Consider the following 25742-nt stretch of genomic DNA (forward strand, 5'->3'; position numbering starts at 1 on the left):
GAATGAGATGTGGTTACAGAAGCTTTCACTTGAGGGGTGCCAGCCCTCCTTCCCCACAGGCAGCTCTAGAGCTGGGCGCATCCTAAAAGGCCACTTGCTGCCAAATCACTTACCTCTCTGGGTCAAAGTTTCCTCATCTGGAAGAACAGGCTTACACTGGATGGCTTACATTTTCCAGCTCTAGACCCAGGACACCAGTTACATCCCTGGACAAGTCACTTTGTCTCCTTGCATCTGAGGTTTCTCTTCAGTAAAAGGAGAGGACTAGGCCAGATGGCCTCGGAGGTTCCTTCCAGATCTGATCTCATGATCCCCTAAACAACGTGAGATGCCAGAGAGACCATCCCAACCACAGTCATCAGTCATAAAGAAGTACTTCAGGTTGGCCCCACAGATGACTCGACCTGTAAGAACAAGGGCCTAGATTATGAGAATACTTGTCTTTTCCAAAGTGCTTGCACATTGTTCCTTAGCATGAGGAGAGCACAGACAGAGTAAACACCAAAGTCAACAATCCTGGTTTCCATCTCTCTCCAAATAGTTGCCCAAGTTGGTCACTTGTGGTACATATTAAACTTATATTAATCTACTGTAAGCATCTGCTCCATATTGGGCCTTATGAAAGGTACAAAAGTATAAGCCACCATCCCTGCCTGGAAAGATGAAATGTGTACCCCTGACAAGGAAACTTGAAATCCAAGGCAGCAGAGAAACACCCAGTGTTTCATGTAGAAGACAAGGGCGTTAGAAGTCCCAAAGGGAGAGATTCAGAATGGTCATGGATGGCAGCTAAGTGGGACAGAGGGCTAGTCAATGATCCTCTCTGAGCCTCAGTTTCCTTATCTGTAAAACAGGGAGAATTATAGCACCTACTTCACAAGGTTGGTGGTAAGAGTAAATGAGATAATATATAAAGCTTTCTGCAAACCTTAAAGCACTATATAATTGCTGGCTATTATTTTATTATTACCATGGAGATTTCATGGAGGAGGTAGATTTTCAGCTGGACTTTGAAGGATGGATTGAAACTGGATGAGTGAGAAGAATAGAAAAGGCATTCTGGATATGTGGGCCAACAGGAATAGAGACATAGGAGGGAAAAGTCCAGGCATGCCAGCTCGGGGAGAGGGAGAAGAGGGCAAGTTGGATTTACAGACTCATTGGCCAAAGAGGGAGTTCAAGCTGAGAGACCAGGAGAAGTGAGCCTGGCACCATCAGATGAAGTGTTTTACTTGGTCTTCTGGGCAATGGGGAGTTAATGGGGAGCAGAGTCTCCTCATTTCTTTTTGATCTTTCATGGTGGAGGAAGGTGTTGGAATAAGACCCTGCCTTCAAAAGAGCCTAGACTTAGAGCTGAAAGGGACCTTTGAGGTCACTGAGTCCATTTAGTCTGTTTTGCAGATGAGGAAACTGAAGCACAGAAAGGCTGTTATGCAGTTAGAGTGTGAGAGAATTCAGCCCAGTCTTCCCTCCTCCAAGTCCCGCACTCTGCCCACAGTGCCAAGCAGTTGGGTTCCCCAGTTCTTTTAAACTCCTCTGGATCTAGAATTCTAACTCACTGATTTTGTCTTCCCAGGCAGGGTTCAATGCTGGTGATGGGAAACGTTACTTCAACATCCCTGGCTCCCGCACCGATGACATCGTCGACGTGGAGATGACGACAAATGTGGGTATCCCCGGGCGATGGGTGTTCAGAATCGATGATGCCCAGGTGCAAGTGGGGGGCTGCAGCAACACAAGTAAGAGGACAGTCACTAGGTGTCTTCCCTTTGGGGTAGGGTGGGGGGAGGGCAGCAATATGCCTGGGTTTACACTTCTTTGTCCCTGTTTTGTTCCAGTGCTCATCTTGTCACCCATCTAGAGGTGGGGTCCTGCTGAGGGGTGGATCAGAGAAAGACTATGGAGCTCAGGGGGGAATTAATCCATTAAAGTTATTAGCCCTGAGCAAGGTCATATACCTCATGGAATTATGATGGATGGAAGGAAGGAAAGGTGGAAGGGACAGAAGGAGGAAAGGAAAGGAAAGAAAGGGAAAGAAAGGGAAAGGAAAGGAAAGGAAAGGAAAGGAAAGGAAAGGGAAGGGAAGGGAAGGGAAGGGAAGGGAAGGGAAGGGAAGGGAAGGGAAGGGAAGGGAAGGGAAGGGAAGGGAAGGGAAGGGAAGGGAAGGAAAGGAAAGGAAAGGAAAGGAAAGGAAAGGAAAGGAAAGGAAAGGAAAGGAAAGGAAAGGAAAGGAAAGGAAAGGAAAGGAAAGGAAAGGAAAGGAAAGGAAAGGAAAGGAAAGGAAAGGAAAAATTTGCCTGATGTTTGGGGCTGTATCAAGAAAAGAGTCAAGTTGAGGGAAGAAAAAACTCTATTTAGCATTGATTAGATCAATCAAAATTTGATGTAATGAAAAGTCATTAGAATGGCCTGGTAAAAGTCTAGATTGAAAAACTAGAATCTGATCCTCAGTTTACTCATTGATGAAACAGAAGATTGCTGAAGTCCCTTGATATTTAGAGTCAGAAGGCTCTGAGTTCAGATCTTGGCTTTGCCACTTATACATGTGTGACCTCAGGCAAGCAATTCTACCTCTGCCCCTCAATTTCCTCACCTACAAAATGAGAGGGTTTGGCCAAATAACTGCTGAGCTCCAGCTCTAAATCCATGAGTCAACAATTTCTAAAATTCTATGAATTGCTGAGTCTTAGAAAACCAAGAGGAAGGAGATGCCATGCCAAGAGCTCATGCAGGGTCATGACAGCATGCACATGCACATGTTTAGCATGAGTCAGGCAAGCCCAGATGGGTCACAGTCTATCCATACCTATGATAACATGGTCAACATGACAAGAAAGCCTGAGAGACTTGATTGAGCACAACCCCACACACATACACACCCCAAATAGAAATAGCTCAAGGTATAATCACAGAAGTATTTGAAGGTGGCTTTAGGAGGATTTTCCTAAACTGAAAAAGGTACTAGAGGAAAGTGGATCTTTGGTAAATAGGAATGAGAGAAGTCTGAGGCCAGACTCAAGGAAAATAAAGGCATCTTCTTTTTAAGGAGCCATTAGGGAAAAGTGAAATGAGGTGGAACGAGGCTCCCTATCTAGGGGCCTCCAAGTCAAGTCTAGATGACCACTGGTTAGGAATGGTGTAGAGGAATCTTTGCTAACAGATGGGCTGGCCTGAGTGACCTCTGAGGTCCCACCAGGTCTGTGATTTGAGGGGAGGCAGAGGAATGGATGGTGAGGCAGGAGGAAGAGAAGTGATGGCCAAGGTGAAGACCAGCAAAGAATGAAAAAAGACGTATGAGACAAGACACCAACAGGCAGGAAAGGTGGAGAAGGGACTATTTCATCAGAACCATCCTATCCTTTAAACCACCACCAACACAAATTCTTAAAGTCAGCAAGGCAGGGAAGAATATGGTGCTGGGAGAAGAAGGAAGAGAATGACATGAATGTGACAATGAGAGTGGCCAGTATCTGTCATAGCTAAGGAATAGCCACTCTCCACGCACCTTCTCTTATGGAAAAGATAGGCATTGTCTGCCCTCAGTGGGAGCTTCACTCGTCCATGGCCGAGAAAAACCAAGAACAGGAAAATGATCAGTGCCAAACCCAGTCTGTGGACGACTGACCCTATTCTAATGAAAGAGTGAATAAGGAACTCGAAGATGGCTCTGGACCTTGGGAAGCCGCTGAGCAGAGGGCTCACTTCTGGATGGAGCAGCATGAGATGAACAGTCATTTACCCTAAGTCTCAGGGTTTCTCTATCTTTATTTATTTGAGCTTAATTAGTTCACTAATTTAGTCGTTCAGAAGATGGCCTACCCAGGCACAACCACTGAGACTGGCACTTGTTTGTACAACAGCCAAAGAATTTGCATGCAGAGCACTGTAAAAGAAAGAGCCAGAAGAGTGAGGAGCCAGGGACCCTTGGGTGAAGAGCAGGGGGTGGAAGGGAGAGATGGACAGCATGAAATCCAAGGAAGAGGGATTAAACTTGTTCTGCTTGGTTCTCAGAGGACCACACTAGGAGCTTGGGGAGAAGTTACAAAGAGACAAATTTAGACTTGATGAAAGGAAAAACCCTAAAAAACCTTAAAATGTTGTTATCCCAAAGCAGAATGGGGCTGCCTGGGGGCTCTCAGGTTCACTCACTGGAGGACTATTTGCATCGCATGATGCAAAGGGCCTGCTTGGACCTGGGTCCAGTGGCTCCATATCACCCAAGGATGAAATACAGTCTCCTGTGTTTGGCATCTGTAGCCTGCCAAAATCTGACTCCAATCAGGTTGATTTCGTGTTGCACAGAGAGAGAGACAGAGACAGAGAGCCAGAGACAGAGACAGAGAAAGAGAGAGAGAAAGACAGATAGACACAGACACAGAATGAGAAACACCTCATCTCTGAATGTGCAGAGACCACAGCCCAGCATCTGCAGGGAGAAGTAAGCTATAGTCAGTAGGGAGGTCTTATTAAAATGAAAAAGGAAAGAAAGAGGGGTCCCAATCTTGGGAATAAAAACTGTAGGAAAGTAGCAATGTGGAAGCTATAAACTCACCAGTTCAGAGAAAGGACTGACCAGGACGATAAGGCACAAAACATGAAAAGAAAACCTGCAAGCATTCCTTTTTTCATAACGTGTGATGTTTGTGGTCACTTCTTGGTGTGAAAGGAAACAAACTGTGAAGGGCAGCCCTTGTACGACTGCACTTGTTGTGTAGAGTTTTGAAATCTGGTGAAGATCAAAGGAAATGGACCAGGCATCCGATGTGTAGTGCTTGGGCAAAATGAACCCTTAGGCACCGCCACCATGTGGCTGGCTCATGAATTTTAGGGGGAAAAGTCAAAGTAATCAGCCCTCTGCACAAGTGGACCCAGGTTCATACTACAGATCCCTGTCATTAACAGATACACAATCGGGAGGGATCTCAGAGGCCCCTGAGTGTGACCCAAGCCTGAACAGGAAGCCCCTCTAATCACCTCTGAGACAGAGAACACATCAGCCTCCTCGTCTCTCTTGGCCATCTCATTTCTCTCTGACCCTGCCAACCCCTGCTCCTAACCCTCTGCACCAAGCAGAATACATCTTCACCTTGTTCACACGACAGACCCCTTCCAACAGCTGGAGTAAGCCATATTCTGCCTACCCCGCCCCCATCATCTCCTCTTTTCCAGACTGAACAACATCAGTTCCTAGAAATAATCCTTAAAGCACTAAACACTCCACTTTCCTCACATCTTCCTCTGTGGCTCCTGCCGTGACATTGTCTCTAGCCCCTTCTGGAACCGGAAACTTTCCAGCTTGTCAATGCCTTTGTTTTATAAAGTGCAGCGTCCAGAACTAGCTGAAAACCTCTGTGACCTGAGCAGGGCTTCACCTAAAGGGCGAGGGACACCTCTGCCCAGGTCTACTGTGCCTCATCCCTTTGGCTCACAGGAATGTGGACTGGACCCCCTGTTGTTTTATTCACACAAACCCTAGACTAGCTACAACTTCCCCATCACGTGTGTGAGCAGTTGAGTTTCTGAGACCAAGGGCAGGATCCCTCCATTGCCTCCACCAAAGTCCATTTTATCTGACTCAGACTTCCATCCTAAGCCAATGAGATTTTTGCAGTGAACTGACCAGAATGTGTTACTTACCTCCCAGATTTTTTTCATCCACAAATTCCAAAACCAGGCCAGGCATGCCTTCCCCCAAAGCACACATGGTGCGATCCCTGGGGCACTGCACTAGCGACTTCTCTCAAGTTTCACTTCAACCCATTAATCACTACTCTTTGGGTCTGGTCATACAGCAAGTGGTTTTGAATCCACTAAGCCATGCGGAGGTCCACAAGGAAAGCATGAGACTGTCCAACGTTCTGCTAAACTGTAGGTGTTGTATGTCCACAGTGCTCACTCGATCTACAGTCTAATAATAACTGTCCCGAGAAAAAAGGAAACGAGGTTTATTTGGCATGACCTGCTCTTGAGGAAGAGTCCTGGTGACATGCCTCCTGCTTTAAAAACGCCACCTGGAATTCTGCCTGAATTGAAGTTCACCTTACTAGGCTACACCTGGAAGGCCCTCTTCTTTTCAGGTTTTTTTTTAATTGGAGCACTGTTGATTCTCTCCACTTTCTCAAGTGCTCTCCCACTGTCCATGATATTTTAGAGACCCCTAAGAGTTCAGCAGCAGCATGTGCCAGGCTATCCAGGGCTGACCACTGAGGACATTGGGTACCCTCTTACGGCTTTATCTTCAACTCCCAATTATTACTAATAAGTAACTGGAGTTTAGGCAGCACTTTGAGATTTGCAAAGCACTTCACGAGGTCATTTGATTCTTCCCACAAGCCCGAGGGTTACATGCTACTGTTCTAGATGAAGAAACTGAGGCTTGGAGGGGTTAAGGGTCACGAAGCTGTTCCATGTGTGCAATAAGATTGGAACTTGGGGCTTCCTGACTCCAAGCCCAGCACCTTCCAGAAGGTCCCCACCTATGTCATGGATCACCTTTTTTTCCCCTGTCTCCTTGATAGAAAAGGAAGCATCCTTCCTTCTCTCTCTGCTGTTACCCCGGGGCTCCCACACCATGCTCCCCACCCTAAGCATCTGACCTCAACCTTGGCTCACCCTTCCTGACACAGGCTTGTGCCACGCTTTCAGGCTGATTCAAGGTTGCCTGTTCTTGCCAATGCCTTCTGTCCTCATACTCATGTATTAGAGATGAGGCGGGGAGTGAGCTCCCCTGCGTTTCCACACACCTCCTGCTCCATCAGAGCCCCACTCTCAAGGACCTCCCCGTCCTCTTGGTCTGCTTCCCTGGGTCTTCCTCTAAATCCATGAAACTGGCTCTGCCCACACCTAGCGAAAGCGCACATCCCATATGCCAGCCTTCCCCAGTGAGGCCCCTCTAGAACACTTCTCTGCCTGGCCCCTTTGCAGATACCAAAGCTCCCTGACTGAGTGTCAGCCGCAGGTTTTCCTGCACTGCTCTGGGGCCTCTTCTACCTAGCAGAGAGCCAGAGAAGCCCCGATGGAGACCAAAGCTGCCCTTTGTAGAATCTAACTTCTGCTCCTTGATGATCACAGGACTTAGAACGTAGAGGGTCTAAAACTCCTGGAGTCCAATGTAAGTATTACAAATTTGAATTTATAAAGTCCTCACACATGGGGTCTCTCCTCATGTATCCCCTCAGCACAGATGCAAATAGAAACATGGGGCCAGTCCAGTCCCTCCGCTCATCGAGGACCCATGGTGTTCATCACCCCCACCCTGCTGCCATGTGATGGGCTGCCCCCAAAATTAGGGCTGGAATGGTGTTCAGGGTCACTCATGACTTAGCAGGCCCATTCACTGACACCAGCAGAGTGGGCCCTTTTCCACCCAATCACTCGGAATTTTTTCAGTACACAGTAGTATTTCCTAATATCCAAGACCTCTGAGAATGCACAAGCCTGTTACCTTATTTTATTCAGAGACTGACTGATTTCATACCTTCATATCCCTCCCCCACCCCTGTGTCTAGGATGGTGCTTTAAACACAGGCACTTAGTAATTATCTTTAAATAAACGAGATAATGTGTAGAAAGTCTTTGCAAATCTTAAAGCACTGAATCAGTGTGAGCTATTTTTATTGTTTTATTAGAGAAGGCTGGCAATTTCAGTTAGTCAACTAGAATAGATGAAGTGCCTCTGGTGTACCAGGCAGTGTGCTCTAGGACAGACTAGTGGATAAAGAGCTCGCCTAGAAGTGAGGAAGACTTCACTGGCCCAAAGGCCCAGCTCATGGGGAATACAATGAGGGATGCTTTTTAATATCCTTTCTACAAGGGTTCAGGTGCTGGCCATGTGACCCAGGGCAAGTCACTTAAACTTACAATGTTCTATACAATTCTCCAAGACTATGAGGTGGTGAAAAGGTTTCATTTGCCAATAAAATCACAGGCCCGGTCCAGAGCCTTATTATTTTAATCGTCTGATGAGAGAAGCAAAGAATAAAGGGGGAGACCTGTTATACTCTGAGCATCTTACTTGAGTATTAAAAGAACAATTCCTGAGCACATTATTCTTGGAGTGAAATTTTCCTGTTTTGTGTTGGCAGCTTCTGTGTGTCTGACCCTCCGTCCTTGTCTGAATGGAGGGAAGTGCATTGACGACTGCATTACTGGGAACCCCTCTTACACCTGCTCGTGCCTGGCAGGCTTCACAGGGAAGAAATGCCACCTGGGTGAGTGTTACTCTGGGAGAACAGCGCTGTGCACTGAGGCTCTTTGAGGCGATGTTGCTGCAATAAACAGCCCAGACCTGGGATTCTGCTGGGCTAGGAAATGCCCTAGGGAAAAGCATCCCTAACTTCACAGTTCTGTGAGCTCCAGTTTGGATTGATTTGGTTTTCTTCACACAAGGCTTCATGTTCTGTCTTTCAGATGTAAATGAATGTGCCTCCCATCCATGTCAGAATGGAGGGACCTGTACACATGGCATTAACAGTTTCAGCTGCCAATGCCCCCCAGGCTTCAAAGGGCCCACCTGTGGGACAGGTAAGACACATCATCCAAAAGAAAACTGACCCAAATTCCTGCCCTTTCAGATTTCCAACATCCCTCCCAAATCAGAGGCAAGAGTCTCTGCCAGGCAGCTCATCACAGATTCTGTGCACTAGAAAGAACTTCAGAGACTGTCTGGTCCAATCTGACCTGGGGAGGAATCCTTCTGAAGTGCCTAGACCAGTGAAGACTCTCAGGAACAAGGCACCCCACCCCCAGGCAGCTCATGCTCCTCCTGGGCAGTTTCCTGACATCAAGCCTATATTGGTCCCTTTGCAACTTCTCCCTGTCTCTGCCTCTGTAATTAGGACACAGGTGGCCGAATTCCTGGCTCAGCCACACACTCATAGCCTCTGCTCTAGGGACTGATTCAGTTTCCTCTTTTGTTCATGTTTTAAACATCAACTTTCTGATATCCTTGTGAGTTAGATGAGATGAGAGGGTGGCGGCTTCACAGATGAGGAAACTGAGGCACAGAGAGTTGACAGGCATTGCAGAGAGCAATATGCTGATTCCACAGAAGAGCCTGGATCTCCTAAGTGCTTGGTCATTGTCTTGCTTTGTGAACATGCTGGTCTGGTCCCTTATAAATGCAGCCTCTGCAGAAAGAGCCATCTGCCCATCTTCCATCCCAGGGGCCTTCCTACTCCCCCTCTGGGTAAAGGCATCCTCTCCTACAGTGAAACCCCAACTCACAGATGGTCAGAAAGGGCCCCAGAGGCTGGGATAGATTAATTCTCCTCCAGGGAAACATGCAAGTACTGTCATAAAGCAACCACAGGCAAAGAGATGGATGTTCTCTCTGAGATCTCCAAGGGCTCAAAACCACCAACAAAAGATGCTATCAGTCCTGGTCAGGTCCCTTCAGAGACCTTCCATGGCTACCCTTAGCCTTCTGCAGATACAGGATGTGGTTGCCTCTTCTAGAAGGGAAGAGGCGCCCACCTGCCCTCTGGGGTTGATCAGTTTCCTTGCTGGAAATGCCAAGAGTTGTGGCCCAGCCATATCCTTTCACATGCCTTTCCAGTCACATCAATCTCCCCACAGAGTTCTTGAATGGCCTGAAGGAGTGACTCAAAAGAGAGACTGCTCTTGTCATCTGCTCCTCAGTGTCTCTGCCAGAAACCAAAAGGAGTGCAGCCACTGCATGGGAACCCATGGAAAAAGATGCTCCCCTGGAGCCCCTGAGAGGCTTGGGCTGCTCCTGATTCATGAGCCTTCCTGCCCTAGCCCAGAGTGGCTTTCCCAGTGTGTGTGGCTGATCCTGCAGCTGTCCTTCCTCCTAGCTCCAGGACACTGGAGGTAGCCTGCTCCCCTGCTTTTGTGGTGACACCCTCTCTGACCACGGCTTGCCAGGTTTCTTCCCCTGTAAAATGAGGAGATTGGACAATTTGACCTCTGAGCTTCCTCCTGGATCCAAGGCTGTGCTCCCCTGGTCGGTCTTCTGATCTCTGCTCCCACTAGGGATACTGAGCTCCCCATGGGCCCCCTCTCTCAGCCACCGAGGCCTCCATCACCGTTACCCATTAATCCTGACCAGGTGATACCACCTGCCCAGAAGGGAAGCCTCATTTGGGAATCTCCAGCTCCCACAGAAAGTTAGGTCTGGATCACCTCTACCACAGGGCAGAGTCCAGGAAAAGAGAGATGGTAGAACCCATTCCATTGTTCAGAAGAATCCTTCTAGACTAGAGGAACTGTGAGGGTTCTCAGGACAGGCCCTTTCACCTTCTCCAGTGGGGGTGAAATTGTCTGTCAGCAGGCAATCATCAAAGCTAAGGAAAAGCCTCCCTTGGGGAGCTGATGGGCTATAAACCAGAGGTTGGGGTCATGAACCAGGCTCCAAGATCCAGAGGAACAGACAGAAATGAGAATCTAGGTGAAAGAGAAGGGGGGAGGGGTGGGCTGCTGCACAAGGGCAGGAGGCAACTACCAAGGAGGGCCCTCATCAGGCTCCCTTGCAGATAACACTGATACCTTCAAAGCTGCAAAGAGAAGGGATACCTTCTCATTGAGCAGATAAGGAAACTGAGGTTGAGCATCTACTGAAGATGACTTGGGGGGAGAGACTGAATTAAGTCCAGCACTCAGCCTTAGGAAGCTCACAGGGTCTCTGAGAGCACCAAAAAATCATGGACTTCTTTCTCAAGGGTCCGTTTGTCCTGTCTTACCATGGGCAGATCATAGAGCCTTAGAGTGGAAAGAGACCTCGGGGCCATCAGTCCCACACTGAACAAAAGCCTCCCCCTACAACCCCCGGCAGTGTTCCACAGCTTCCAGCCAGTTACTCCCCAGCCCACTGGCCCCTGGAATACCTCTGATTTCTTTACATCAAGCCTCCATTTGCCTCAACTTTGTACCCACTGCCCCCAGTTCTGCCTTTTGTGCTGGACCTATAATAAAAGAGCCCTGGGTTTCAATCCTGCCTCCAACACTTACTAACCGTCTGAACAAGTCACCAAGGCTGTTTCTTCACAGGTAAAGTGAGTTTGACAACACTTGCCACTTCTGACTTCACAGTGTTCTTGTGAGGCTCACACTGGATGATGCATGTAAAACTCTTTGCAAACTTTCAACTGTGAAAGAAATGGCAGCTATGATGTTCCTACTATCTCAGATAATAATAATGTTCACAAAACAATAATAATACCTAGCGTTTATAGCATGCATTAAGGTCTGCAAAGCTCTTTACAAATATTATCTCATTTATTGCATATGTATAACATATATATAATTGCTTAGAGTTGGGGTGGGGGAGGAGACAGAGGGTGGAATAGAATAAGTTAAAAAACAGTAAATGTTTAAAAAAATTGCTTTAACGTAAATGAGAGAGAAATGAAAATATGTTAATTTTTTTAAAAATTATATCATTTAAACCTCACAACAACCCTGTAAGTAGGCACTATTATTATCGCCATTATACAGATGAGGAAACTGAGGCAGACCAAAGCTAACGGACTTGCCCAAGGTCACAAAGTTAATACATGTCTGAAGCAGGATTTAAATTCAAGCCTTCCTGACTCCAAGTCTATCACTGTCTCTCCAGAGCTTGAAGCCCCACCCTCTACACCCCCTTCTCTCTCTACATTCTCTCTCTTGATAATTTCCTTTGTACAGATGACTTCCAAATATCTCTCCAACCCTGACCTTGCACCCAAATTCCAGATCTGTACTTCTATTAGAAATCTCTTCATTTACTTGAAAATAGATATCACATAACTACTGTGTTCATGTCTTCCCTGTTCAGTGGAATCGCCATGTGACACCAAGGACTGTCAGAATGGGGGAGAATGCCAGGCTGGAAATGGGACTGCAGAATGTGTGTGCCAGCCAGGGTACGCAGGAGAAAACTGTGAAATCGGTAAGAAACCAGATGGGCCATTTGTACAAGGAGCAGAGTGCTGGCCTCAAGTCCTGTCTCTGACATTGACTCGCTGTGTGACCCTGGGCAAGTCACTTACTCTCTCTGAGTTTTAGTTTCCTCTTCTGAAAACTGAGTGTCTTCCAACCTGCCCTACTGGTCTCCCTCCAGAAGACTAACTCATTTATGTCATGTGTGATTGCTTCCCTGCAGATATAAATGAATGTGACTCTGACCCATGCATGAATGGAGGGAAATGTGTCGACCTGGTGGCTAACTATACCTGCCTGTGTTCAGAGTCCTTCACTGGCCCTCACTGTGAGCTAGGTAAGGAGTCCCCCTCCATGCATGACTGACCACTCCCTCTATGGGCAGCCAGGGCCCCTCTCAGATCTTTCCCCATTCATTCACCTTGTTTCACTCTTCCCCTGGCTCTGCCAACTTCTTACTTTCTTCCACCCAAACCCAGGCTTCCAGGTCCCTTACACTCTACTGATACTGCCTGGCTCTACCAAGGCTCTTTCTTTTCCATCCTATCTAGATCAGTCATCCTGTGAAGACCGGAGCTGTAGGGACAGGCAGACTTGCAACTACATCCGCCCAGGGCGCTACATCTGCACATGTTCTCCTGGCTACTATGGGAACAACTGTCAGTATGGTAAGCAGCTGAGGTGGCCCATCTCCCTGGGCTGTGACACTCGGATGGACCACCACTTCGTGTGGCATAGGGGTTATTGGGAAACAGGAGCATCTGTCAACCCGTGGAACTGCTGACTGCCCATGTGCTTTCCAAGAAAGTGAAGAGCAGAGGTGTGGATACAGCAAGCCCTAGACATGCAGTTGGGAAGCCCAACAAATCAGCTTCAAGGAAAATCCCCATGTGGTCAATGACCAATGCAAAAAGGCAAACAGGAGAACAGCGGTAACTACCCACCCCATGCGGTAACTACCCACCCCATGCGTATTCTCCCAACTTGATGAAACCTTTATGCAAATAATATACACACACACAAAAGTAATCCTTGAAGGCATTTTGAAAACAGTATTCCAGGTGAATGAAAGGCCCAGAGAGCAAGGGAGTCCTCTACGTTGAATATTTAAGTGAAAGGAAAGCGTTCAATAGAAGAACAAGCATCACTTTAAAGACCTCCTTCCAACAAGCTATTTTCTAGACGTCTTCAAAGATGGGGCATATTTAGCGAGGCAGGAAAGGGGAGCTGAATGACCGCCCTGGCATGGCAGATGTCCAGCTCAGAACCAAAACCAAACAGGGATTTCCTATGGATGGATAATCCCCCAGGCCCTAGGGATAGAGAGGATGATCCTGGCTGCGTATGACATCATCCTGGCTGTATTAGGCCCTACAACAGTGCAGGGTCACCTAAATGAGAGCTAGAATCAATTAGGATATTTTAGTTTAATCAGCCATATAGGAAAAAACCAAGGGGATGAAGAATGACTATTGTCCAAACCACGGTTGGCCCCTGGCTAGAAGGCCCACAGAAGTTGTCCATGAGTACATGTATCTTGGACAAACACTGAAGACAGACAACGAACTGAGCCCAAAATTAAACCTCAAAAGGAAGGAGGGGAAGCTGACTCACCTTTGGGAAGTTACTGGGAGTTATTCATGGCCCCAAGGTTCTCCCCAAAACAAAGGCCTGCCCATCTGTTTGGCTCCAACATTCTTTTAGTGACCCTATAGAGCTTCTGGTCATTCGGTACTGTCATCCAAAGGGCAGTAGAGGGGTTTGTCATGTGACTAGGCTAAAGCTTGTCAACAACAAAGAGCTGAATGGGAGGAAAGATGCCAAAGTGCCACCAAGGAGAAGAAGAATGAGAAAAGGTCAGTCGTGTAGCAAGAGAAAAGGACAACAAGCAGCACCTGAAGGCCCCATGGGTCTAACCCTCCTAACATCAGGGTGCCTGGACATGCCCCTACTATGTGAGTAGACCCTGTACAGAGGATTTATAGGAAGGTATAGCCAAGAATTATACAGAAGAAGGCATGAATGATCTGCATTGCCTCTGTTTAGGGGAGTAACTGCATTGATAGTATCACAAATCCCCTGAAATACCTAAGTAAAAATACATCTGGCTTCCAAAGCATCCTGGAGTCTTTTATGAAGTCTCATAACTCTGGGCCTTACAAAGTGGCTCTGCCTTATGAAATAGTTAGGCATTTCCACCAAATATTCTGGACTTGAATAAGATCTCAACCAAAGGACCAGAGCAACACTTTTGTCCCAGTGAAGAGAGAAGACCAAGAGGGAACTGAGGGCATCTGGGACACAGCAAGGCTTGGCTGAGTCTGTCTGGAGGGGGGCCCTCATCAAAGGGAGGTTAAGCGAAGAGACCATTTCATTTCAAGTCAAGGCACTTCCTTCCCTGCTTCCTAATACTGATAATGCATCCTCGGTCACTGCACATGGGAGTTATTTTTTGCAACATTACAGAGCATCTCCATGGGAACGACATGCTCAGAACCATCACTGACCTTGAGCTATTGCTACACAGGGAGCTGGCCGAGTGATGTGCCCTTAGAGTTGTCTCTCCTTAGCAGTTCAGGGCTTGCTCCCAGCCCCCAGTCCCAGCCTCCTATACAAAGTCTCATAGTAACAGCCCATAGCACAATAATTCAAAGGATGGGACTCTGGAAGGGTCCCCTCTCTTCTATTCCCCCCTAAAGAGCCCAGCTCCTCAAGAGCCTGGAGGACCTTCCTGAACTGCTGGGGCCAGCCTAGTGGGGAGCCTTCCCATGCCTGAGCTTGGTCACTCCTCAGACATAAAGACCCCAGGCTTACCCCCAGGCCACAACGAGGCATTCCAAGACAGCAAGTAGAGCTGTTTGGAGGTCTGGGTTATGGAGCCCTCTGCAGATTGCAAAGCACTTTTCTCACACCCTGGGAGGTAGGTTAGGAAGCACCAGATGACATGGAACTGCAGAAAGTATCTGATCAGAGAGGTGGAAAGAGGGTGGGTCCTGAACCCAGGTCTCTGGTGACTCAAAGACTGTGTGCTCTCCACTATCTTAACATGTCCTATCAAGGATAAGTCTAACAGCTCACTTTTATCAGATGGGGAAGATGAGGCACCAAGAATGGAAGAAGTTTTGTGACATTCACTGGGAGGCAACAACGCAGAGATAGATCCAAGCCAGGCATGTTATTCAGTCACACGTTCATTCAAAAATATTTTGGAATCAATGTCAGGGAATCAATGTTTTAACCACTCTTGGGTCATGAACCCCATTGGCAGTCTGAACAAGCCTAAGGGCCCCTTTCTCAGAACAATTCCTTCAGGAAACGTTAAATTTCAGTTAGAAGTTACTGAAAATAAAGAAGACATTTCCCCCATCCAACTTCACAGACCTAAGTGAAGAACCCCCAATCCAGGTAACACTTCCCTCTCTACGAGTTTCAGGGTGAAGAGCCAATCCAGCTGAAGTGAATTTAACCTTCCCAGCTGCTCTAGGTCATTTAGAATAGTTGTCTGTAAGTGATTAATGGTCCATCTAGAATAAGGAGAACAAATGAGCCAGTCAAGGTGGCCAGACTAGAACAGTTTGGAGTATCTGAGAAGCAGACCTGGAAGAGATCTTACAGCCCATTGGACAGATGGGGATACTGAGACCTGTGGAAGATAAGGGACTTACCGACGTCTGCTCAGGTAGCTTGTCTCAAAGGTGAGATCTGAACTTGAGTTCCAAAGCCAGTGTTCCTACCACTGAATCACATGACAAACCTTGATGACTGCTGCCCAAGAAGAACAGGAAGGCCCAGGTGCAAAAGGCTGGTGACTAAGCATTGGTGATCAGCGCTGAGACCAAGAAGCAGGAGCCAGAGTGTAGATATCACCTGTGTGCCTGGTTGGTCAGGCAGCTGTATCTCAGAGCCTGGGGAAGCTCTGAGACAAGACAACCAAAGGGCCAACCTTGGTCCATGCCCTTGGAATGAAATGCCATAGAGATCCTTCCTGGGCAGTGGCAAAGTGGTGGGTGGCAGATGGCAAGCCCAGGGAACCTCTACAAAGTATAGCTACAAGGTGCCTTAGTTACAAGCCAAGGCGGGACAGCTGCCCTAGAGCTGGGCACAATTTCTGGACAGTTATAGAACTGACCATGGCATACCCTGTGCTTGCCTCCCTTGCTAGTTCAGCTCCACCCTACTAAAAAACAGATGGCTTTAACCTGAGCCTTGATACATGGGTAGGAGCATGGCACTGGGGAAGGAACACTGGCCTTGACATCAAAGAGACCGGATTCAAATCCTGTATCTGCTTTTTCTCCTTTGTGTGACGTCATTCCCTACCCCAGACCCTCAAGTGAGGGAACTGGATGAGGTGATGATGCCTAAGGTCTCTCTCTCCCAGGCTTATTTAGGGGAGTAAGGGGACAGAGTGTGAGGCTTACAGCCAGGAAGGCCCAAGTTCAAATTCTGCCTCCGATACTAGCTGTATGATCCTGGACAATTCAGTGAACTGCTATCTGCCTCAGTTTCCTCATTTGTAAAATAGGGATAGTATTAGCATCTACCTCAGAAGTTGTTACGAGGACCAAGTGAGGTAACATGGTTTAAGTAGTTTGCCAAATTTCATGCATTATATAAATGTTAGCTGTTGCTGTTTTCACTCTCTCTGCTCTGTTCCAGTTACGTGGGTTTCCTCATTCTCCCAATTCTATGCACCCCCTCATGGCCTCTGCCTCCTGCAGTCTCTAGCCCCTTTCAAAGCACAGTCCAGTAGCCATCCTCTACAGAAGGGCTCAGCACTCAAAACGACCTCGGGGAGTTCTGTGCACTTTGTGTATTGACCTCCCTGCTTCCATGGTTCTCCTCAGAAGAATGTAAGCTCTCTGAGGAAGAGATGGTTTCAGCTTTTTTCTCTGTATCCCTAGAGCTTAATAACCCAGTGCCTCGAATACAGTAGGGGTTTAACAAGTGTTTGCTGAATTAAACTCCTTTCAAACCCAAAATCTTCGGTTTCAAGCCTTAATGAAACTAGATCTTTTAATTGTTGCTAAACAAAACAAGGCATGATTTAAATAAACAGAGACAAGATACCTTCGAGGTCTACTATGAGGAGTACTTTGGGATACAGGGAAAAGTAGAAGATGTGGTCCCAATCTTCCAAGGACCATACAGTGTAGTTGGAGAGAGAAAATATGCATCCATGAAAACCAAACTCATGAGATCCCAGCCTCTCACTTCATAAGCCCTCTCTCCCTTCCCCTGTGATTCACTGTGATGCCTTCTTGCAGGAGGCCCCAGAATCTCAAGTGCCTGTCTCTCCAATCCATGCCAGAATGAGGCCACCTGCCTGGAGACAGAACAAGGCTACCTCTGCGAGTGTCCAGATGGGTACACAGGCTCCGACTGTGCAGAAAGTAAGCATGACACCGGTTCTAAGCAGAGCCTCCTGGGCCCTGACACCCTCTGTGGGGAGCAGCGAGGCAGTCAGAGCAACTGTCAACAACAGAGAAGTCTGGCTAGACACTGAGAAATAGCCAGGGTCATTGTGAGGGAAAGATTCCAATCTCCACTTGCTCCTGTTGCCAGGACACTGGTCAGTTTGCTCAACAGCTGCCAATTCTTCAATGGGGGAAGGTCAATGGATGTGGCATGTCTTAACACAGGGGTAGGGGTCTGTGTGTGTGTGTGTGTGTGTGTGTGTGTGTGTGTGTGTGTGTGTGTGTGTGTGTGTGTGTACACCAGCATTCTTGAGTGTGAATGAATGGGTTTACAGGGGTGCGTGGTGGGACAGAGAAGACAGTGGAATAGAGGAAAGAATCAATCAGGCTGTGATACAGGCAACATCACTAGTCGTTCATCTCTTTCCCTTTCTCTCCCCTCTTGTCCACACACAAACATGAGAGGAAGGCAGCTGAGTCCTTCGGAAAGAAACCTGGCATTTCCAAGACCAGGTGCCCAGGGGAGATGTAGCAGCTATTGTCAAGAACTGAAAAAAAGAACACTGGTTTTTCTCACCCTCTGATGCTCCTAGAGATAGTGACTAAAACCAGGGAGAGACCCAGGTTTCTGGGCTGTTAGACCATGGAAGGAGGGCAAAGCAGGAGGGACCAGGGGGACCTCACAACACCCTCGTTCTGGGGAGTCTGATTACGTTGGCAGTTTGTTCTGTAAGCATATGGATCCCTACTTCATCCGTGCTCCTGGGGAAAGTTTCATGAACTAACCTGGGCTGTAAGCTGCCTGCGGTCCCAGGCAGGCTTGGCTTCCCGACAGCTGCAGTCTGACAGCACCTTCTGGTGAGCACTCTGTGTTCTGGACACGCCTGCGTCAGAAGTCCTGGGATTCTGGCAGCCAGGAGGACAGGACCCTAACACTGGCTCCTTTCTTCTGTTTCTAAAATTTTTGTTGATTTTCATTTTCCACATCTCCCAGGATCCAGCCCCCTCACAAAAAGCTATCCCATATAACAAAAAATATTTTTAGAGGAAAAGAGACAATTCAGCAAAGCCGATCAATATATCAAAACTTCTGACGCCCTAAGCAGTGCTGGCTCCCCATGGGTCTCCCGCCTGCCAAGCAGTGGGCACCTCTGTTCTCTCCTTTCCCTCCGTTGGGGCCACACTTGCTTTTTTCCAATTGTGTATCTCTCCCTGTGGCTTTTCTCATTATTTCCATATCTGGGTTGCTGTTACTTTTGACTCGGCTTTCTTGCTTCTGCCTCCACTCAGGGTGGCTCCCACGCTTTTTGGTGTTCATCCGTTCTCTCGCACCAGTATTCCAGTATATTCCTTGACCACAGCCATCAAGCCCTTCCCCAATCAATGAAAGCTACTTTGTTTCCAGGTCTTCACCACCACAAAAAAACCCCAAACCACACTGCTACAAATGTTTCAGTGTCTCCAGTCCTTTCTCTTATCAAGGTGCCTTGTTTCTTGATCGGTTACAGAGCTCCCTGAAGACTGTGGGTGCCGGAATGGGGGGAGATGCCTAGAGGGAAACGTCACTATCTGCCATTGCCCCCCGGGATATTTTGGACTCCTCTGTGAATTCGGTACGGACCACAGAAGGAAAACATCTCTCCTTTTCCCTTCCCCATGCCCCATCTTGCAGAGCTCTTGGCTCCCCCATGGTCCCCCACCCCCACCCCCTACTACCTGAGGCACCTCCTCTGCACCTTCTCTATCACCCTGCTTCCCCAGCTTGACTTAGCAGCCATCACTAATGGGTCATCTTGGGTGAAAAGCACTTCTTTAGCAGGACAGGCTCCCTGGTCCCTAAACAGCCACAAGCTGTGGATGTCATTTAGGGTCTCTGGGTCTCGGTTTCCTCACTGATTTCTAAAAAGGAGGTAGTAGGGGGAGAACGAGGGTGAGACAGGAAGAGAGAGAGAAGGAGAGAGACAGAGAGATATCCACAGTAGCCAAACTCATAGCCAACAGGGGAGAATGCCTGGGTGTCTGCTCACTTCTCTGCCCCAGGATAACTCAATGGTAAAGGTGAGGGCCATGGTTTTACAGGGAGGGACACATTCTCACTCAGAGGAATTTGACTGGACCGCCATCTTTGTCACTACAAGCAAGGAGTGGGTCGGTGGAACTCCCAAGGTACAATTAAGACATATGGAAGGTTCTAAAGTGCAGATTTTCCTTTGGGCCTAAGCAACTCTGCTTGGAGACAAAGGGAAGAGAGCAGGTAAACCACATTTAGCATAAACCACCTGTATCTGTTTCTAGACTAGAAAGCAAACCAAATGGTATGGAATCTGTGATTCATATATACCTGCGCTGGTAGTTTCAACTATTAGGCACTGTGCTACAAAAAACAGGCATGGGGTGGGTCTGCCCACCTGAACCTGGTTCTGTGAATCCAAGGCCAGAGAAAGATATGTGCATGGCTTGTCCTTGCAGAAGTCACTACCACACCGTGCAATGTAAATACCCAGTGTCCTGACGGCGGTTACTGCATGGAGTATGGCGGGAGTTATCTGTGTGTGTGCCACACCGACTACAGTACCAACCACTGTGAGTGGGGATGGGAGGCACAAAGAAGGGTGAGGGCAGCCTCTGAGTGGCAAGGTGGAGAGGTGGGAAGGAAATGGGCCTGGACAAAGTATCCTGGCTTAGTTCCAGTGCTAACTGGATGTGTGACCTTGGCTAAGTCACTTGGCTAAGTCACTCAGTTTTCCCGCTTGTAAAATGAGAGGATTGGACTCAATTCCTTCTAAAGTCCCTTAGCTCTCTACCATTTCTACATGAAGGCCTAGGAAGATAAGGGAATGGATTTGGGTACAAACCAAGAATCGAAACTATTCAGTATAAAAAAGCAAAGGTTTGTGAATTCCGGGCACGTTAGATCAGAAGGCATCTTGATTATGCATATGCTTGGGAGACTAAGGGGTACACCCCCTTGGCTGCTTACCATCCTCTTAGGAAGGCTTTGTAAGGAAGCATGTTTGACCAGCTGGTGTTTCTACTTCCCCAGCTCTGCCCTCTCCCTGCGACTCAGATCCCTGCCTCAATGGGGGCTCCTGCGATGTCCATGATGACTCCTATACATGCGAGTGCCCACGAGGCTTCCATGGCAAGCACTGTGAGAAAGGTATGGCTGTCAGGCTCACATTCCCTCTAGACTGCACCCTTTGCCCTCCTACCAGATGGGTTTGGTGATTACCCTTCAGGAAGACAAGCCTGGCAAAGGCAGCAGATAGGGGCAAAGTGCTGACCATCTGTGTGACCATGGGGAAGTCACCTAACCTCTGACCCTCAATTTCCTCAGAGCACTGGCTCTGAGGTTAGAGAAACTGGCTTCCAATCTCACCCTAATGCTGATCACCTGTGTTGACTTGAGGCAAATAGTTTCACCCTTGGCTATGGCTTCCTCATCTATTTAAGACAAGGACCATCCAAGGCTCTGCCACAAAAGAGTTACATCAGTCCAACTGCAGGCCCCAGGAATTCTCAAGGAACTCCAGCTAAGGAATCCCAGCACTGCCACAACCACCCCAGGGCTTTACCCAAGTTCAAGGGAGACCTGCCGACTGCTTCCTCCTCACCCACTGGCCTCCCCAAAATTTAGAAAGATGAGGGCAAGGAGGAAGCAAGTGCACTGACTAGCAGTTAGTGACTGAGTCAGCCATGGAGTCCTTCCCCAGAGCTATAACAAGCACTTTTCATATCTGGGGAAAGCTTCACAAACTATGCCCTAGGCAAACAGCATAAGGAGGGAATCAAATAAACATTTAAGACAAATTCTGCAAGGGCATCTTTAACTGATCTTCACTCTCAACATAATTGGAAACAAAGTCCAGACCCCTTGCTCCCTTGTTCGGGCTAGTGGTCAGCTATTTCTGCTCAGATGACACCCTGCAGCAAGTCTGTAACTGCCCTGCCCTAGCTACTCCCAAGAGAGCCATGATTCAGGTGGGAAATGTCCTCCCCAAGAAAGAGCCTAGGGATGGAGATCAGGGTTCTAAGGAACCTAGGGCCAGGGAGCATCCCAGGGGTGGTGGACCTGGCTCTTCCTCTCTCTTCTCTTTCTTCAGTAAGGCCGAGACTGTGCAGCTCTGGACCCTGTAGGAATGGTGGGACATGCAAGGAATCCAACGGGGAGTATCTATGTAGCTGCCCCTATCGCTTCACAGGGAAGCATTGTGAAATAGGTAAGGTCTTCAGAGCAGTGAGCAGCCAATGGTCAAGGCTGGGAAGACAAGGGGTGGAAGGGAAGGGTGCGGAGCTTAGAAGGGCCCATAGCCCAGCAGCTACTGACTCCTTGTGGTCATGATCTGTTTCCAGGAAAGCCAGACTCTTGTGCCTCTGGCCCTTGTCAGAACGGAGGGACCTGCTTCCATTACATCGGCAAATACAAGTGCGACTGTCCAGCAGGGTATTCAGGGCGGCACTGTGAAATAGGTAAGGGAAGCAAAGCTAGCTCCAGGTGGGCAACTTGAAGCTGATTTCTTCCCAAGATGGGGGCAGTACTTTGGCAGGCCCACTGGAGACCCCAACATTTCTGATCTCACACCAGGCTGCTTAGGGATTGGATCTTTAGATCCCACGAACAATGACTCACAGAACCTCAGATTCAAAGAACACTTATATGCCATGACCAATGTCCAGCTGACTTGTGGATGGAAGTGTTTGATGGAGAAAGTCCTATGACAAGGTCCGGGCAGCTCCCACTATATGAAATCTAGTGACACCTCTTTGATCACTCACTATCTCCAACATGTGTTTCCAGAAGGATACTAGACCATGTTAGGGAAGGATGTGGGGGGAAGGAGAAGTTCTCCCAAGCAGAGAATCATAGTATCTCACAAAAAGCATAGAGGTCACTGAGACCTGGATTCCTTCTTCAGCCTCCTTGGCAAGTGGTCAGTTATCCCTGGATTAAACATCTCCAGTGATGGGAACTGCAGAAACTCTTGGGAAAAACCAAAACACTACATTCCATTTGGGGTCAGCCATCACTGTTAGGAAGTGCATCCTCAAATCAAGCCTCAATATGCCTGTCTGCAACTTCCAGCAATGCTCTGAGAGGCCTAGCCCTTCCACATGACCACCCTCCATATCCACTTGAGAAGTACTTATTAAGCACCTGCTGTGTACCAGCCATTGTGCTAGGTATTGTGGGTATGATGATAAAGGCCAGAACAGTCCCTGCCTTCAATGACAGGAGAACAGGAGATTCCAAAAAGTAAATGCAAAATAGATACAATATTGATGGCAAATAATTTCTGGGTGGAGGGTTCTAGAAACTGGGGGGATCCATCACAACAGTCTTCCTGTGGAAAGCGGTGTTTGAGTGAAGCCTTAAAGGAAGCTAAGGAGTCTATGAGATGAAGGTGATAAGGGAGAGCATTCCAGACATGAGAGATAGCTTGGGCAAAGGCATGGTGATGACAGATGGAATGTCATGCAGAGGAAATAACGAACAGGCCAGTTTGGAGGGTAAATTTTAAGTGTAAAGAGAGTAATTTGCAGTAATCCTAGAAAGATAAGCCGAATTCAGACTGTAAATGTCCTTAAAGTCAAACAGGAGTCTTGTCTTTTCTCCTCAAAGCAAGAGAGAAATTGGAGATAGTTATGATGTTTTCCCCAAGTCTTATTTCTTCAGATTAAACATCTTTTCTCCAGGTCTTTCCACTGAAGATCCTCATATCACGTGGTTTCAAGACCCTTCACCAGTCTGGTCACCACTCTCTAAACATCTGTCAGTGTCTCTCTTAAACTATAGGCCCAGAAGTGAACACCTGCTCCAGACATAGTCTGGTCTGACCAGGGCACTGCAAAGCGCGATGATGACTTGCCTTGTTGCAGGTCACACAGCCTAATGTCACAATCTGCCCTGTGGCTGCCCCATTACACAGGTGATGCCTCTTGGGCTTCCAATCACCCCCGAGGAGAGTTCCCTATTTGTCCCCATCAGATTCAGCTCATTATTCCAGTCAGATACATTTCGGGATCACAATTCTGTCATCCAGAATCTCTCCTTTCCTCTCGTGCCATCCACAAATTGGATGAGCCATTTGTGAGCTCATCAGGTCACTGACAGGAAGAGTTAGAGAATGAGGCAAAGGAAAGAACACTGCACTTTGAAAGTTTAGCTACATCTCCCATCTACGGAGGTCATCACCATGGACCAAGGACCTCTGATCGCTTCCATCAGAGAGGCATGTGCAATGGAGTGACCTGTGCTAGCAGCTGCCGTGGCAACAAGTTGCATCCTCTGACGTTGCATTTTGCCACAATTCCCAAGGTCCATTCCAGAGTGTGACCCATAAGGACTCTAACTGAGGCCATTTACACTGAGGTCTGGGTGGGTTCTATTTCCTTTCTGACTGTCCCTTTCCAGCTCCTTCTCCTTGCTTTATGAGCCCCTGTGAAAATGGCGCCACATGCAACGATCTTGGCAAAGACTACAGCTGCCACTGCCGTACTGGGTACACTGGAAAGCGCTGCCAGTCAGGTAAGGGCCCAATAATGAATTACGCATTTATACATGCCAGGAATTGTGCTAAATTCTGGGGAAAAGCAATGGCAGTCTCTGCCCTCAAGGCAGAGACAATGTATAGTAGCTAGGCACCTAGAAGGTACACGTAGAGCAGATGGAAGGCAATCTTACAGGGGAAGGCACTGGCAGCTGGGAGCACAGGGAGAGACCTCCTGCAGAAAGTCTACCCTCCCATCTGGGAGCTGAAGGTTCTTAACCCTGCCTTAAAGACCCCCTTTATAGCAGGGGGGGGATAGGGGGGGACCCAGAAAGCAGAGGAAAAGGTACCATGGAAAGAAGACTTGGAATCCTGGGTTGAAGTCCTAGTTCCCACCCAGGCCCACTTCTCTGATCTTAGATAAGTCATCTCTTCTCCCTGGGGCTGTTTCTCCACCTGAGGCCCTCCCTCCACGGGGATGGGGGTGGGAGTGGTGTAAGCCAGAGGCCTTTTTGTAAACTTTTCAATACCACAGAAATGGAAGTTGTTCTAAGAAAAGGAGGAGCGGGGAAAGGACAGAGAGCCATGAAGGACCCCACCCATCCCAGACAACTCAGCCAGCCCTCTGAGGCAAGACAAGAGTAGGGAGTTAGCAAGGCGGGGAGCCATGAGGTGCTGAGGTCCCAGGAGGCATCTTCCAAGTGTGAGACCTCCCTGGGGTAAAACCATATCATTTGCTTATTTTTGATCCTACCCTACACCTAGCACATTTATTAAGGGAATGAGTTTCACAATGAGTGAATGGATTTCTTTTTCCTGGTTGGTTCCAAATGCCTGTACGCCAATCATGCATGCTCTAAAGTTTCTCTCCCCAAGAGACCTCGAGCTCTCTCAGAGTAACTGTGGCTTTTCTTTTCCCCATGTCCCACATCTGTTCTTCGCCCCTCAGAGGTGGACTGCGGCACACCCAGCTCAGTGAAGAACACCCAAGTGAGGTTTAACTCCACCAAGATGGGCTCCCTGGCTGAATACAAGTGTGAAGAGGGCTATGTCCTCAGCTCTGGGAACAACCCCAGAGTGTGCAGAGCACACGGACTCTGGAGCGAACCCCCGCACTGTGACGGTGACTGGGCTCCATTGTGAATACATTGAGCTTCTCCCCAAGGGCTGGGGGGTGGAAAGGCCAGAGAACCCCAAGTTTATACCCTCCCTCACTGCTCTAGCTAATTCTGAGCCACATAACACAGAGAGGGGAGAGCCTAGGAGTGGGCATATTAGATGAAGGTTGGGAAGACCAGGTTCCAAAATCACTACTCATATAACCCAAGACAAGTCTTTTCCTCTTTCTGGGCCTCAGTTTCTCATCTGTAAAATGAAATTGCTGGACTTGATGCCCTACAAAGTCCAGCTCTAAATCTATGGTCCTATGATATGAGAACTGGGACAGACCTCGGAGACCATGTAATCCAAACTCCTCAATCTGCTAAAGAAAGTGAGGCCCAGGGAGGCGAAGGGACTTCCCTGCAGCGATTCCCACAGTGGTGGCAAAGGAAGAACCACAATTCGGTTCTCTTGATTCTCAATGCAGAGCTGTTCCCAGCATTCCTGACTGGCTGTGCTTCAGTAGGACATCTCGTTAAAAACTGGACATCCCACTAACAAGCTGTGATATTTAGACAGCCCCAAACCCTGTCACAGCCCCCACCCACCTTGAGCGACTAGCCCATCTGTACAATGGGTGGAATGATACTCTTCCTACCTGCTTCACAGGAATGTTGTGGTCTTCAAAGAAAAGAATATGGATAAAGCCCATCACAAGTAATCAGCACTGAAGAAATGCCCCTACTTTTTAGCTGATGTTCTCTGAAGGTTATTCTAGGTCTAGACTCCTCTGTGCTAACAGTCTATATTCTAAGGTTCCTTCCAACCCTGGCAATCTAGAGCACCCCCAGCTAAA

General features: G+C 48.1%; 1 protein-coding gene and 1 long non-coding RNA gene across 2 annotated transcripts in view; one reads left to right on the forward strand and one right to left on the reverse strand.

Moving 5' to 3' along the window:
• Nucleotides 1-25742, forward strand: part of SNED1 (sushi, nidogen and EGF like domains 1) — a 104731-nt gene that overhangs the window by 46250 nt on the left and 32739 nt on the right. Inside the window, exons 4-17 of the mRNA XM_072618790.1 lie at nucleotides 1577-1739; nucleotides 8085-8210; nucleotides 8410-8523; nucleotides 11777-11890; nucleotides 12104-12217; nucleotides 12432-12548; nucleotides 17148-17273; nucleotides 18806-18910; nucleotides 19767-19880; nucleotides 20341-20457; nucleotides 21401-21517; nucleotides 21651-21767; nucleotides 23710-23823; nucleotides 24735-24908. Of these exons, the coding sequence (XP_072474891.1) occupies nucleotides 1577-1739; nucleotides 8085-8210; nucleotides 8410-8523; nucleotides 11777-11890; nucleotides 12104-12217; nucleotides 12432-12548; nucleotides 17148-17273; nucleotides 18806-18910; nucleotides 19767-19880; nucleotides 20341-20457; nucleotides 21401-21517; nucleotides 21651-21767; nucleotides 23710-23823; nucleotides 24735-24908 (1732 nt within the window). The remainder of the gene's footprint in view (nucleotides 1-1576; nucleotides 1740-8084; nucleotides 8211-8409; nucleotides 8524-11776; nucleotides 11891-12103; nucleotides 12218-12431; nucleotides 12549-17147; nucleotides 17274-18805; nucleotides 18911-19766; nucleotides 19881-20340; nucleotides 20458-21400; nucleotides 21518-21650; nucleotides 21768-23709; nucleotides 23824-24734; nucleotides 24909-25742) is intronic.
• On the reverse strand, nucleotides 1637-18065 carry LOC140510305 (uncharacterized). Its single transcript, XR_011969179.1, has 3 exons — nucleotides 17228-18065; nucleotides 10973-11105; nucleotides 1637-1725 (listed from the first exon to the last, which is right to left on the reverse strand). It is a non-coding gene; the product is annotated as an uncharacterized lncRNA (long non-coding RNA).

Source organism: Notamacropus eugenii, chromosome 6, assembly GCF_028372415.1.
Source record: "Notamacropus eugenii isolate mMacEug1 chromosome 6, mMacEug1.pri_v2, whole genome shotgun sequence".
NCBI classification, from domain to species: domain Eukaryota; kingdom Metazoa; phylum Chordata; class Mammalia; order Diprotodontia; family Macropodidae; genus Notamacropus; species Notamacropus eugenii.